This window comes from Physeter macrocephalus, chromosome 8, assembly GCF_002837175.3.
Source record: "Physeter macrocephalus isolate SW-GA chromosome 8, ASM283717v5, whole genome shotgun sequence".
NCBI classification, from domain to species: Eukaryota; Metazoa; Chordata; class Mammalia; order Artiodactyla; family Physeteridae; genus Physeter; species Physeter macrocephalus.
This window is the reverse complement of record NC_041221.1, coordinates 36,285,127-36,300,333: the sequence shown is the minus strand read 5'-3', so window position 1 is coordinate 36,300,333 and position 15,207 is coordinate 36,285,127. Positions and strand designations below refer to the sequence as shown.

The 15,207-nt window shown below is 34.7% G+C and overlaps 1 protein-coding gene across 1 annotated transcript in view; it reads left to right on the top strand.

Annotated features, from left to right (window-relative positions):
• The window catches only part of CDH10 (cadherin 10), a 109,942-nt gene that overhangs the window by 80,184 nt on the left and 14,551 nt on the right, over window positions 1-15,207 (top strand). The window contains exons 5-7 of the mRNA XM_028492832.1: window positions 4,857-5,044; window positions 6,365-6,618; window positions 10,808-10,944. Coding sequence (XP_028348633.1) covers window positions 4,857-5,044; window positions 6,365-6,618; window positions 10,808-10,944 — 579 coding nt within the window. The remainder of the gene's footprint in view (window positions 1-4,856; window positions 5,045-6,364; window positions 6,619-10,807; window positions 10,945-15,207) is intronic.

The following is a 15,207-nucleotide window of genomic DNA, read 5'->3' as shown; positions in this document are numbered from 1 at the left end:
GCACGAACCCGTGTCCCCTGCATCGGCAGGCGGATTCTCAACCACTGCGCCACCAGGGAAGCCCCAGATATTTTATTTCTAAAACAGAGATCAATTTATCTGTTAACAGGCAATAACTTAGTTATTTAAATTTTTGTATCAAAAACATAATTAGACTTACATTTCAAATACAAAGAGTTTCCTTTTGCCTTTTTTGACATATTTGCATGTTATGAAAGAAGAGTTGCTCCATTTACTAAAATTTTGAATACTACACTATATTAAAAAAAATATGGTTCTTTCTTCACTAAAAGAAGTCAGGGCTCACTTGGAGACATGGTTGATTTCAGGGCTTAGGCAGGGAAAATATAAGATGAACCCACAACATTTTGTGATGCTGGGAATTAAGGAAGTACTTCCCACCCCCTAAAAAAAGTAAATTAATGATGGAGGCATGTTGAAAAGACACCACAGCCAACCTAGAAGATTACCCAATGACCAAGCCTGTAAAAACTTGCACAAAATAATAAATACCCATATTATTAGATTATAACACATAGAATAAAATAAATGTCCTTACTGATATAAATAAATAAGTAAGGGAGAAAGGGCAGCTTTTCCTTACAGAAGAATTCCAAATAATATATGTGGAAATAATGAAAAACATAGAAGATCACCATTAGAAGCACCATTAGAAAGAAAATAGATCACCATTAATGGTGCATTAGAATAATTGCACCATTAATTATTGCAAGGAAGATCATTGATTGATTATAAAATTAATGGGCAGACTTTTGAGGAAAAATAGGATATTTGCATAATCTTGAAGTATATTTCCCAAGATATATACTAATTATAAAGAAAAAATATTTACTTAACAAATGAAAAAGACTGGCAGAAACACCTTCTTAACCAAGAGATCAAGGTTAATATCAACAGTCATAAGACATATTTGCATCCAATGCTATACTGAAAACATAACTCTTAGGATATCCTTGGCAAAAAAAAAGAAATGCATGACCTCGATCTAATCATGAGAAAATATGAGACAGACCTAATTTTAAAGATTTTTTATAAAATAACTGACCAGTATTCTTTAAAGGTGTCAAGGTCATAGGAAGCAAGGAAATACTGAAGAACTCTCACAAATTGAAGGAAAATAAATAGGCATGACAACTAAATACAAAGTAGGATCTTTGAAAAGACTAATGGAATAGCTGGTGAAATTAAAACAAAGTCTGGATTTTGTTAATAGTAAAGTGATTAGAATAGTGTTTCTCACATACTAAACTCTATACTGTATAGGAGATTATGAATTAAAAATTAAAAATGAACTTGCTAAATATTATACAGTCAGGTATGGTGCAGCTTGAGTTTTAACCCACACTATATAACCACTGGACTTTTCTTGTCTGGTTTTGGTATCAGGGGCATACAATACTGATCTCACATAATGAGTTGGAAAACAGTCCTCATTTTTCTTTTCTCCAGAAGACTTTGCACATAAAGCTGTAAGTTACCTTCTTTAAGTAGAATCATTTTCTCTTCACCACATATTTGAGTTTCCTTTAATTTCTTTTTCAATTTTTTTGTCTCCCAATTTGTATTTTATTTGAACCATCAGTTGCATAGAAGTTTTTCTTAATTCTTCTACGTTTTCAAGAATATGAGTATTTGGGAGATTATCTTTTCTGTTTTAACCTCTATCTTAATTGTATCCTAGTCAGAGAATTTAGTAGATACTGATTTATTAAAATGTATTCAAACTTGTCTAATAACTTAATACTTGAACAAATTGGGTTCAATGTTTCATGCTTGAAAAGAATCTATATTCTCTAGATGGTGCATGCAGGTTTTATATATATATAAATGTCAGTTGAAACATCCATATTATTTGCATTTATTTAGTTAAGTATTTCATGTATTTATAATGTTTCTAGTCTGGTTGACTGATCATTTATTAAAAAAATTATTTTTGGCTGTATTCCACATATACTCTAGGTTTGAGAATAGATAAGCATGGTACTGAAGATTTTTTTTTAAACCCAGATTTTATAAGACATTATAAACCAAATGAAGAAATTAAGAATTTATCCTAACATCAATAAAAAGTGCTTTCAGTAGAGAAGTTAAATCATTTCTGTCTTTTAGAAAGGCTACTTCAGCTCCAGTGTAATAAATCAATCCATTGAGATGCTACTTCTCTAACATTTAATATTTAAAAGAAAGTTGTTGAAGTAAGTAGGCTAGAGTTGATGGTGTTCTATGGTAGAAGCATAGTGAAAATAAATGTATATCAAAAGAAAGAGCTAGAGGTTGCCAGGCAATGCATTGTGTAGAAAATCTTTCATGAGGGAGAAAAGTGTATTAAATTGAAGAAGAAAAGCATATTTTAAAAACATAAAGGAGACCTAAACCTAAAGAGTGTTATGGAGACTATTAATTAAGGGAGGGAATGACAAGAAAAAGGAGCCAATCTGTGGAGGGCCAGCCTATGTATGTTTTATTTTAAGTACAAAGAGAACTATCAAATTGTTTTGAAGTTCTGAATAATTATTGATTAAATTATTGTTTTCAAAGGGATAATATGGATGAATGTGTACTGAGAGTAGCTGAGATTTGAGTGGATTTGGCCAAGAATAGCACCTGGTAGACGAGTTAGGAAGCTTCTCAGTTATCCAACATAAGAATAAGTATGTAGAGGCTGCTACATTCAAAGAAATGCAATGGGAATATAAAGGTGAAAAAATAGAAAGTCGTCCCTGTCGTATCAATACAACATCCTCATGGTACTTACAAATAAACAAGTAAATAATATAATGCCTAACAGTGGCAAGGGATATGAAGAATGATTGGGAGTGGTCTTCTCAATAAAGTTGTTTTCAGTAAGGTTATTGGTGAAAGCTTCTGAGGGGTCAGAGTTGAGCAGTCCCTTGAAGGAAGAAAGTGAATGAGCCATCTGAATATCTAGGAACAGCTGTTTCTAGCAGAAGAAATGGCAAAGGCAAAGAGAGCCAACAAGACAGTAGCTAAGGAATGAATTGAGAGTTGCATTCAACAATGTGTTACCAGAGATTAATGGAGAGAAAAAATGTACAAAAAGAATTAAAAGGTACGCATTAAGTGACTAACCAGGGTGTGGTAGAAACTGAGTCTTAATGATGTCTCCTAGGGCTTCCCTGGTGGCGCAGTGGTTGCGCGTCCGCCTGCCGATGCAGGGGAACCGGGTTCGCGCCCCGGTCTGGGAGGATCCCACATGCCGCGGAGCGGCTGGGCCCGTGAGCCATGGCCGCTGGGCCTGCGCGTCCGGAGCCTGTGCTCCGCAACGGGAGAGGCCACAACAGAGGGAGGCCCGCATACCACAAAAAAAAAAAAAAAAAAAAAAAGATGTCTCCTAGAAAAGGACTTTTCAAACTGAGCAGATATAGATGCCTGTATTAGTTTGTTAGGGCTGCCATAACAAAGTACCGCATACTGTATGGTTTAAACAATAGACATTTCTTTTCTCACAGTTCTGGAAGCTGGAAGCCCAGGATCAAAGTGGTTTCTCCTGAGGCCTCTCACTGGCTTGTAGATGGCCATCTTCTCCCTGTCTTCACATGGGCTTTCCTCTGTGCCTGTCTGTGTCCAAATTAGGACACTAGTCATGTTAGATTAGGGCTCACCCTAATGTTCTCATTTAACCTTAATTACCTCTCTAAAGACGTTATCTTCTAGTACAGTCGTATTTTGAGGTAGTGAATGGGGGTTAGGGGTTCAACATAGGAATTTTGAGGGTCATAGCCCCCTAAACACTCAGCACATAATAGACCTATTTTCTCAGATTTGATAAATTATGTTATGATTATTTGAGGTTCGTGGGCGGGGGGCAGAATTTTATGTGAGGGAAATAGTATGTGAACTATAGAGATATAGGAAATTAATTTTTGACAAGAAGGCTTTGAAAAGTCCAGTTTGGTGCAGATCTTTCCTGGAAGTGACTAACAGAAAGGCACCTTAGGAAAGATATAGTCAGGCAAGAGCATGACTAGCTAAGAGGTCTGGACTTTATTATGTATATTAAGGAGAATTACTTAAGGTTTATGAGCAAGAAGGTGCTCTAACCGGAAGTGTCCCTCAGGTCGATTAATCCGTCAGTAGCATGTAGTTTATGATCAAGTACTAAAATATAAATCTCATTAGCAGGAGAGGTTGTTCATGCTGAAGCACGAGTAGGTGTACCGGGGGCTTAGATAAATTCTTGTTTTGCTCTGAAATGTAAGGGAATTGGTCAGAATTTACTGTTTTTACACTGACACTGACACTGTGAAGGGCATCTTTGTATTTCTCCCACAGAGTATCCTTTGTGTCTCCTGTCACAAATAGAAGTGAGATTCTTCCCCACTATGGCTGATTTCATGGAATTTTGTAATGTTCTGCCCTGCAGCTGAAATAAACTGAGTAGTAAATAACTAAAAACAACAAAAGAAAAACAATTTAAAAATATGTTCACTGCAATATATAAATATTCACAGTATATTCTGTGATTTGTTGTGATTGTATAAACACACACACGGGTACATATGTGCACTCAAAGCTGATATCTAGTTACTTGTGCAAATGCAAAAAAAAGACAACATGCTCATTTTTAAAAACAGAACTCCTGACACAATTAGAGATTGGGTCTCACTATTTATAATAGGCACAGACCAAATCCCCCAGATTTCCACTTTTTCTGTTCCTAGACTTTATATTATCCATATTGTGTGTATTCAACTTATTAGTCAACATCTAATGTAGAGTTTAAGATTTATAATATTCTCTCATACACATTTTACCTTAGAATACTCTATTGAGAAATCTCTTTTTCTCTCTCTTCTTTCCTGTAATCTTTACAGACACCATCCATCTTCGAGTTCTTGAATCCTCCCCAGTTGGCACATCCATTGGAAGTGTAAAAGCAACTGATCCTGATACTGGGAAAAATGCTGAAGTAGAATACCGAATTATTGATGGTGATGGGACTGATATGTTTGACATCAGAACTGAGAAGGACACACAGGAAGGCATCATCATTGTGAAAAAGGTGCAGAACATCAATAGAAATAATCATCTGACTGTTTAGGAAGTAGGGATTTCGATATGTATTATCCACTCATGCTCTGTCCATTAAGAAATATCCCTACCATGTTCCAATGTAAATGCATAAGTATGAGAGACATAAAGCCAAAGATCTCCTTGAATGTTTTGACCAAATGTTTTTGTTAATTAAAACATGAAACATGAGATTTTACAAAATTTAAAAGACAGGTTAATATACACGTGATTGTATTTCTGAGCCACGTTAATAAAAGCCCCTTATGAACATCGTTTCCTTAAAAAAATAGTTAATAACTAATAATAGTAATATATCATCACAGTTGGAGGCATAAAAAGTAGCATGCCATCTATCCAGATGTATGAAGCAATAATTAGAGTTGCTAATAAAAAGAGACAGCATGGATTGGAAAATAATTTCATTGTTCACATTTTCCCTTCTGCTACATAAATAACTTTTCTGCTAACATATGCTCAGTGATATGATTTAAAGGTAACTAGTTTTTTATTGTATATTCAGTACCATGCTTATAAGAAAAAATAAGGCCCAGTAAAATGTATGTCCTAATGAAATGTCCTGAACACTCTATTTGCATAAAGTAACCATCAGTTAATCACGGAACTCTCCTCAGACTCTATTGCGAAGTTCAAGGTACACAACCACTTTTAAACAGTCAATGACCAGCCAAGGAGTGAACTACTGAATATTTAAGTTCCTTTTTGTTTCATAATGTAACCTAATTACCAATTAGCTATCAAAATTTTTCTCTTTACCCAAGGTTTTTCTTATTTTCAGTGCTTCATATAACTGCTGAAAAGTTTTGTATTAGTCTTCAAAATTTCATCAGATTTATGTAGTGCCATGAGCCTGTTGAATGGAGTGGAAGTATCACAACATATATTTTAAAAGATTACTGAATTTTTTACTTAGAAAAACTTAGCAGTAGCCAACACCTCAGCACACATATGTACACACAAACACACACACAAAGTCCACCAGCCCATGTTTTGTAATGAGTTACCACTATATGAGACAGGTCTTAATATCCTTTTCAATTTTTCTAAGATTTAAAATCTCATTTTCCTATGTTCTGAAGTACTACATTTTAAGTACATAAGAAGTAAAAATTGAATTCTACCTGATGTGTAAAGATTATATATATTTTTAAATTTTAATTATTTACAGTTTATAAACAACTTGACAACTCAACTAGGCTTTAAAAATCATACTGTAACTTGGAAGGAACATATAATTCAATTTCCCTCAATCTAATTTGATGATTTATTTACTTAATTATTTTTAATACAGCCACTTGACTATGAGAGCCGAAGGCTTTACACTCTGAAGGTTGAAGCAGAAAATACCCATGTGGATCCACGTTTTTATTACCTAGGACCATTTAAAGATACGGCAATTGTGAAAATCTCTATTGAAGATGTGGACGAACCACCTGTTTTCAGCAGATCCTCCTATCTGTTTGAGGTTCATGAAGATATTGAAGTGGGTACAATCATTGGTACTGTGATGGCAAGGGACCCAGATTCTACTTCTAGCCCCATTAGGTAATTATGCTTATGCTTAGGGAACTGAAGTAAATGTAGAAAGCATGAAATTCTATTTAAAGTGTTTAATGCATTAAAAGATAGAGCTGTGCATATGTTGGGTGAGCACAAGTATTTAAAATAGTACACAAGTATTTAAAATAAATTGTCTGTGTTCTGGGGCAGGGTATGCACAAATTTCATAGTTTGGTTCAGTTTTAATCATGCCAGTTACTGAAACTTGGCTTGTATCAGCTGCCTGTCTCTTTAAGATATTTGTTGTTCTGATGCCTGGTACAGATAAAGGGGACTATTTCAGCTGTGCATTTGCAATGTAACAAAATCAATTTATCTGTGCTTTTGGGTTCTTAAATAATATGAGGTTGAGAGGAGTTTTAATAATTAAAAATTATATAAACATAACAATGTTACAATGTAGTTATGATTTTAGAAACTTCTATACTCCTATCAGCAAAGCGGGAAGTTTTTTTGGTGTTCTTTTGGCTATATCAAAAAGTTTAGAACATTCCAGAAAGATCAGAGTCATTTCAAATTTTTGGTTAGCTTTGTTTTCTTATGGCAACTAAAAACATATAAGATGTGATAAAAACATACAAATGAGAAAGACAAAGTTTTCACTGACATTTGTTCTCTCATTTTAAAAAAGTACAGATATCTATATACAATATTCAGGATCAAAATTACTGCTCACTTTAAACTGTTAGTCCATCAATTGTTTTGGATTTCATTTGTTTCCTTATCCTCAGCAGACTGATTTTGCTTATCCTTTTTACAATGTGGGCCAGTCTAGTAGGAGTTCAAGTGGTTGTACAACTTCCAAGTACACACTTCTCTGACTCCTAACTATGCAGCAGTGGAATGTCGGAAACTCTACTTTTATGCACCATGTGACTCTAGCTCAAAGTTTAAAATTCTATAGGTTCTGCCATATCATCAAGTGACTTCATATTATATATATATTTATATGCATATATATTAAATTATTATAATATAATTAATATAATTTTATAATTTTACCTAAATATTTTCTTATAGTCACCTACAGCATGACAGGTTACATATTGGCAGCCCAAACCTGCATATGGTAGTCAAGTACATCTCCCATCTGTCAGCATGATTTTCCCATAAATGCCTCTCCCATCCATTTATCTTCATTGAAATTGCTGCATTCCTTGGATTTTTTTCCTTTAAAACTTTTTTTTTCTTGTCATTCATTTGGTAGACATTTATTGAACATACACTCTTATTCTTCCCCATTGAATACTACCAAGCATTCCCTTGGCAGAGCTCCTAACTGACTTTAATAGCCTGTGTTCTGTGTTCCTGGTTTTAAAATGGCCTTCTTAAAATAAAATATAATATTTTTAAAAAGTTCAGTTTAAATCGTGGCATTATTAAGAGGCAATATATTTTTCCACACAGTGAAATAGATTCTAAATATTCTCATAGACTAATGGTTATTATGTTAAAATATGTCTGTGGATTCTTTCTTAAGTTAAATTTTTCATCAGGATGCAAATTTCAGGACCAGGAGAAAAGAATCAATTTATGTGTACTAAGCAACAGAATTAATGACTTCATTGATATTAATGACAAAGTCTAGCTAAGATCGTTGTTGTATATTTGAATTTATACTAACTTGATGTAGAAAAAGCAAATGAATATTTTTGGATGTTAATCTTGATAGACCATGCAGCTTAGAAAGATGTATATATATAATCAAAGAGATAAAGTAGTTTTACTAAAGCAATGTATTTAAGGATGGATAATCGGATAATACTGGTCATGTTATAAACTGTCCATGTCATGTATTGTGGATGTTAATGCAATAATCAAAGGTATTTACCTAAAATATGTCTTTTGGAACTGATTTTTAAAATGAAAATGTTAGGTAATAAACATAATTCACCGATAGAGAATTGAAAAATAAACGGTTGTCCCTTGAACAACTCAGGGATTAGGGGTGCAAATCTCCCTTCGCCCCCTCCCCACAGTCAAAAATCTGAGTGTAACTTTATAGTTGGCTCTCTGCATCCGCGGTTCCACGTCCAAGGATTCAACCTCAGATTTATTTATTCAACAAACACAGACTCTAGTTTATATTTTCTGAAAATATCTGCATATAAGTAGACCCAGGAAATTCAAACCCATGTTGTTCAAGCGTCAACTATAATTATATCAGGTTTGAAAAAGAACCAGGATCTCTCTGTATCCTCAAGATAATTTCACATAATCCTTTAAATTTTGTCACTAGCTTTTAAACTGAACTACAAGAAAAAAGACAAAACACACATAAAATTGATTTGGAAAAGACAATGATGCTCTATATTGATTTACATAATGCAACTTCCTGTCATATTTCTATAGAAATAAGGATACTTATCATTTGCCAAAATGCCAAAGAAGTCATTCAACAAATATTTGTGGGTCACCATGTCAGTTACTAATTTGTTTCTCAGGGAATTCTCAGTCTGTTAGGAAAGAAGATTCAGTATGAGAAATAAGATTCATTGAGTATCTACTAGATTCCAAGTATGACGCTTGCTGTTTTCATGTTTGATTTCCTGTTTGAGATGTGAGATGAAATGAATTCCTAATACAATGTGGTAAATGGCAGAGATGATGGTACAAGTTTCTTTAGGATGGAAGGGGACAAATAGCTTCTACTTCAGGTAATCATGGAACAGTCCAAGGAGGAGGTAAAATTTACATTGAATCTTTCAGTAGTAAAATAATTTTGTCAACCTGGGATATAATTTGTGAATTATTCCAGATATAGAGATACAATGTTTTGCTTTATTTGTGAATGGCTAAAGCATGTAGTTTGAATACAAAACTAAATCCATATTGTGTTAATAGAGAGGTCTGGGGTTTATTAAGGAAATTTGTAAATTACTGGTCTATTCTACTTAGAATTGATTTAAAATAAAAATCTAAAATAAGCAATCCTCAAAAATAAAATCATATTAACTGTATCAAAATGTTAAGTTATTCTTCTAATGCAATTTATTAAAAACCCCGCAAAAAGATCATAAATTTCAATTGATCTTTGGAAATATCATACAAGTTTGGAACACTAAAAGAAAAAAGTTTTATGGCACTTTCAAAATTATTTTGTGTTATTACTTACAAAATACTATTTAAAAATAATATTTCATATTTTGTTCCTTCAAATAAATGACAGTTGTGGCTTAGGAAAATATATGCCATAAATAGATATTACTCCTAGTTTTGTCATGTTTGTTTTGCTTTGTTTTTTAAATTTTTAAATAGGGAACATTAAAGGTAACTTGGGGGATTATGCTTGCTAACTCAAGAATTATGAAACATTTGTAAACAACTACGATTGTGAAGTGGCAGGAACCACCAATGAGGGGTACAGCTCTTTTAAACCTTGGCTGACAACCCCCAAAATAAAGGAACTTAGCCCAACTACATCATCCTGATTGATAAACCTGTAGTTGGGCTTTGGAATGACACCCGATACAATGCCTTTAATCAATTTGCAGAATAGTTGGTTATGTAATATATATACTAAGATTTAATTTGATACAAGCATATAAAAACTCTTATCCCAAACTTTTCTATTTTTAAAACATTTCTAGTTAAAATGTATACATTTTATAACGATACATGTGGGTAAGAAACCAAAGCTACCTGGGTATCATACTTTGAAGCTGCTGAACACCATCATAAATTGATGATCTACTACTCTGAGGGAACTAATGGTGTCTCCAATATTCTTACTAAAAGACTTTACTAGTGGGAATGATATTTTGCATTTGATCCTTGTAATAATTCTTCAATAGAATTCTCAGTCACTAGGTAATGTCAGTTGGTAATGTAAAATTGTAATTCCAAGTTTTGTGGAAAAATACATGCAGGTCAGTTGAATATGCAATAGACAATGATTTAATTAAACAAACATTCAGAAGACCAGCATTTGAATGCAGAACAAAGGTCAATTCAGGTCTTGGGAAGAGGTTTTAGAAAGATGGGAGAGGGTCAGTTTGTGTGTGTGTGTGTGTGTTTGTGATAAATCCATGACACAGTCTGCATCCTGGTTCAGTACTATGTACTTTCCTGAAATTATTATATATCACTATATATGTGTCTCTGCATTTCACCATTTTCTCCTGCAAACCATCAGTAATGCTGCCATGTATTTTTCTCTGCCCTCTATGTTCAGATTTTCCTTGGATCGCCATACTGACCTTGACAGGATCTTTAACATACATTCTGGAAATGGATCCCTTTATACATCAAAGCCACTTGACCGTGAACTATCTCAGTGGCACAATCTTACTGTTATCGCTGCTGAAATCAGTAAGATGAATTTTATGTATATCATATTTAGCATAATTTTAGGTTTTATTTTGTATTACGAATAATTTCTTCTCATTGCACACATGAGTTGTAATTTCAATCTAAGGTTTTAAAAGGCTTCTCAACACCTATAATTTTTTTCAATAGTTTCTAAATATACTGAGAAATAGCTGTAGGCATCCACAAATCGACATTTAATATTAACTAATAAAAATGATCTAGAATTGGAATCTAAAGATAGTCTCTTTAGGAGAAAGGGAAATGTATTAAAATTGTTGCTTGGATGCCATGAATTAAAATCTATGCTAAAATGCTGGGAGTCCATTATTTAACAATAAACACAGAGACAGATATTATTACTTCCTTTTTACAGGTGAAGAAACAAAGGTATTAGTAATAAGAGCTAACATTAAACACTCGGTGAAGGTATTATTCTAAGAATTTTAAATTAATTCTTTCCTCCTAATATTTTTCTTGACCTTATTTAACAGAGAAGGAAATAAGACTCCAGGGATTTTAGTAACTTGTCCAAAGTCACAATGCCAGAATTAGTAAAACTGGGATTTGAAACTCGTCATTCTGTTTCTAGAATGACTTAATTCTATACCAAATTTACAAAATTGCATCCAACTAATAACAGACAGAGCCAGCATTCAAAATCATATCTGTCTCTAATTGCAAAAGTTCTTGTCCATACACAGGACTGGCTACATAATTTTTAGAGCCTATTATAAAATGAAAGTATCAGGTCTCATGTTAAGACATGATTAAGGAATGGCAACACTATAAAACTCTTAGAGGAAAACGTAGGCAGAACACTCGATGACATAAATCACAGCAAGATCCTTTTTGACCCACCTCCCAGAGAAATGGAAATAAAAACAAAAATAAACAAATGGGACCTAATGAAACTAAAAGCTTTTGCACAGCAAAGGAGAACATAAACAAGATGAAAAGACAACCCTCAAAATGGGAGAAAATTATTTGCAAATGAAGCAACTGTCAAAGGATTAATCTCTAAAATTTATAAGCAACTCATGCAGCTCAATATCGAAAAAACAACCAACTCAATCCAAAAATGGGCAGAAGACCTAAACAGACATTTCTCCAAAGAAGAAGATTCATGTACCACAATGCTCACTGCAGCTCTATTTACAATAGCCAGGACATAGAAGCAACCAAAGTGTCCATCGACAGATGAATGGATGTGGCACCTATATACCATGGAATATTGCTCAACCATAAAAGGAAACAAAATTGCACTATTTGTAGTGAGGTGGATGGACCTACAGTCTGTCATACAGAGAGAAGTAAGTCAGAAAGAGAAAAACAAATACCGTATGCTAACACATATAGATGGAATCTAAAAAAAAAAAAAAAAGGTTCTGAAGAACCTAGGGACAGGATAGGAATAAAGACGCAGATGTAGAGAATGGACTTGAGGACATGGGGAGGGAGAAGGGTAAGCTGGGACAACCTGAGAGAGTGGCATGGACTTATATACACTACCAGATGTAAAATAGATAGCTAGTGGGAAGCAGCCTCATAGCACAGGGAGATCAGCTCGGTGCTTTGTGACCACCTAGAGAGGTGGGATAGGGAGGGTGGGAGGGAGATGCAAGAGGGAGGAGATATGGGGATATATGTATATGTATAGGTGATTCAGTTTGTTATAAAGCAGAAACTATCACACCATTGTAAAGCAATTATACTCCAATAAAGATGTTTTTTTAAAAAAAGAAAAAGATGGCAACAGCAGAGCGTTAAATAAGGGTGGGTGGGGCCCTTCTGAGTGTGAGGCCCTGCTCAGTTACACATGCCCATGAGCCAGCCCTGCCCACACACACAAACCTGTTCATAGTCTCTGATTCCTGTATTATGATATGTGCATGGAATAGAGCAACTTTTTGTTTTAAAAAGAAACATAAATTAGGGACTGAATCATGGTAAAAAACCCAAAAACAAAAAAAACTAAGCCTATACATTTCAGAGCTGAAAAACTAAGCTGAATCCACAAACATATATCAAGGTCAAGTTATTCGAAGTAATCATTCCAAGATTTGGAAAGCAGGGCATTGGGACTGAATTACGAAGAGTCTCAGAAGGATGGAACCGGGCTAGACTGATCATCAGCAATGAACTTAATGCCTCAAGAGAAAGTACTAGATTTAACTTTTTCTTAAATCTGCCTCTGAAATAGAGATTAACCCCACCATCCAAACAATCCAGTTTTTCCATAATGAGATATAAATAGCTGTGTCTCTCAGGGTGAACTGAAGAATTTTTTAGTTTTTCTTAAGGAAAGTTTTATTTCTCTATGTGTATCCGTATCACAATGTTGAGATGTGCCCGCCAGGATCCAGTCTGATTACTCCAGAATCATGATTGTTTGTGCTCTCTGCTCGATTCAAGCTCCTTATTCAAGCCTAATGAGCAAGGAATTGCATTTTCCTTTTCAGATACTTTGAGAAATTTAACTTCTAAAGCTAGTTGAAGTAATGACAATTCTGTAAAAAGCTAAGTCAATTATGTTCTTCTTTTTAAGAACTAAACCTACTTTCTGCCCTTAAATAAAATCAGTCTATGGAGTAACTGCTGGAAATGCCTACCTGCCAAGCCACAAACAGTCAGGGGCCCATCATGCTGTTCCGATTATCAAATGGAATGAGGGTGAGAGGAAAACAGCATGTAAGGAATTGTTTTCACTAGATTTTAAACACTGGGTTTGTGGTAAGCGTGCCATACACCAAGCCCAGAGTAGTGCAGAATGGCCTAGAAATGTACTTCTTACCAGTGTTTCCAGGCTCTGCCTCTAACAGTTTAATTCTACATTCATATCAGTGTATCCCATCGTACGGCAAGTATTACTCCAGGTAATCATTTAATGTACTATACCATGGAATAACTTCTCTTTTTCTTCTTTAAAAAGTATTTTTAAATCCCATGTGGAGAATAAAATCTAAAATTAAGGTCACAATCAGGGATTGTAAAACACTTTGTTGTAGAAACCAATGAGTTCCTATAACCACATATGAAAATTAAATTATAAGCATTGCAATATATTCTGACAACAGTAGAGCAAAGTTTATGACTGAAGGACTCCACTTTCTATACCTGCTTCCTCATTAGTAGAAATCCTTGCTCTAAGTAGGTAGAAAAGATACCTCTAAAGCCTGGGATTTCTAGATAACGATTTATACTTTCTTCTTCCTGGAGGTATGGAAAAGCCTGTGAATACGTGGCATGGTTTTACCTTAGGACATACATTTTAAGATCCTTTGTTGCTCACACATTCTCACTACAGTAGAGTTTGCTGGATGACCAAGAGTCTCAGGTGGTAAATATATGCCAGGTCTTATTCAGTATGATGCTTCCTTGGAAGGCTTTATATTTTTATTTATACGTAAGCAGCCGCATCTGCCAGTAAAAAGATTAGTGTAAGCACTGTTTTTTGAATAGGTGACTCCAGGCCGGCCTGATGCTTTACAAAGCGTGTTTATCCCTGTGGATTTAGCTTTTGATTTGAAGAGCCTTGAGTTATGTGTAAAGAGGCTGGAGAATCTCCATATTGTGTTAGGGAAGGGACTGACAATGCAGTTTTTTAGATGTGAAACTTTTCTGTCTTTCTTGGCTTCTGTGGCACAGTTAGAAACTGAATTGCTACCAACAAAAGAGTTATTTTTATGTCAAGACTTTGTATTGAAGGAAAACATTTAGCTTATGTCCACTAACCATAAAAGTAGGTTAAAGAGCACATTCTAGAAAATACAGAAGAATCATACCTTCCCACTCTTCCCCATAGCATCAAGTAACTTGGGGTAGTTGAGGATTCATTTCGAGGTGAACACTATGTCTCTGGGTTTTAGCAAGTTGTTTAGGAGTGAGGGAGGTAGGAAAATAGCAGAATAACATTTTTCTCATTTTTTTCTCCTCTCCTCACTTTTTCCCAAATGTACTCCTCTTGAGACCCACATGAATTGCAGGAAAGCTAGTTAACACATTTTTATTGTGTAGATATTTTGCGTGGAGAAAGATAGCTTAAGCTTTTAAGTAATGTAAGGAAATAAGATATGACAGTGGTACTTCCCTGTTGGTGCAGTGGTTAAGAATCTCCCTGCCAATGCAGGGGACACAGGTTTGAGCCCTGGTCCAGGAAGATCCCATATGCCGCGGAGCAACTAGGCCCATGCGCCACAACTACTGAGCCTGCGCGTCTGGAGCCTGTGCTCCGCAACAAGAGAGGCCGCGATAGTGAGAGGCCTG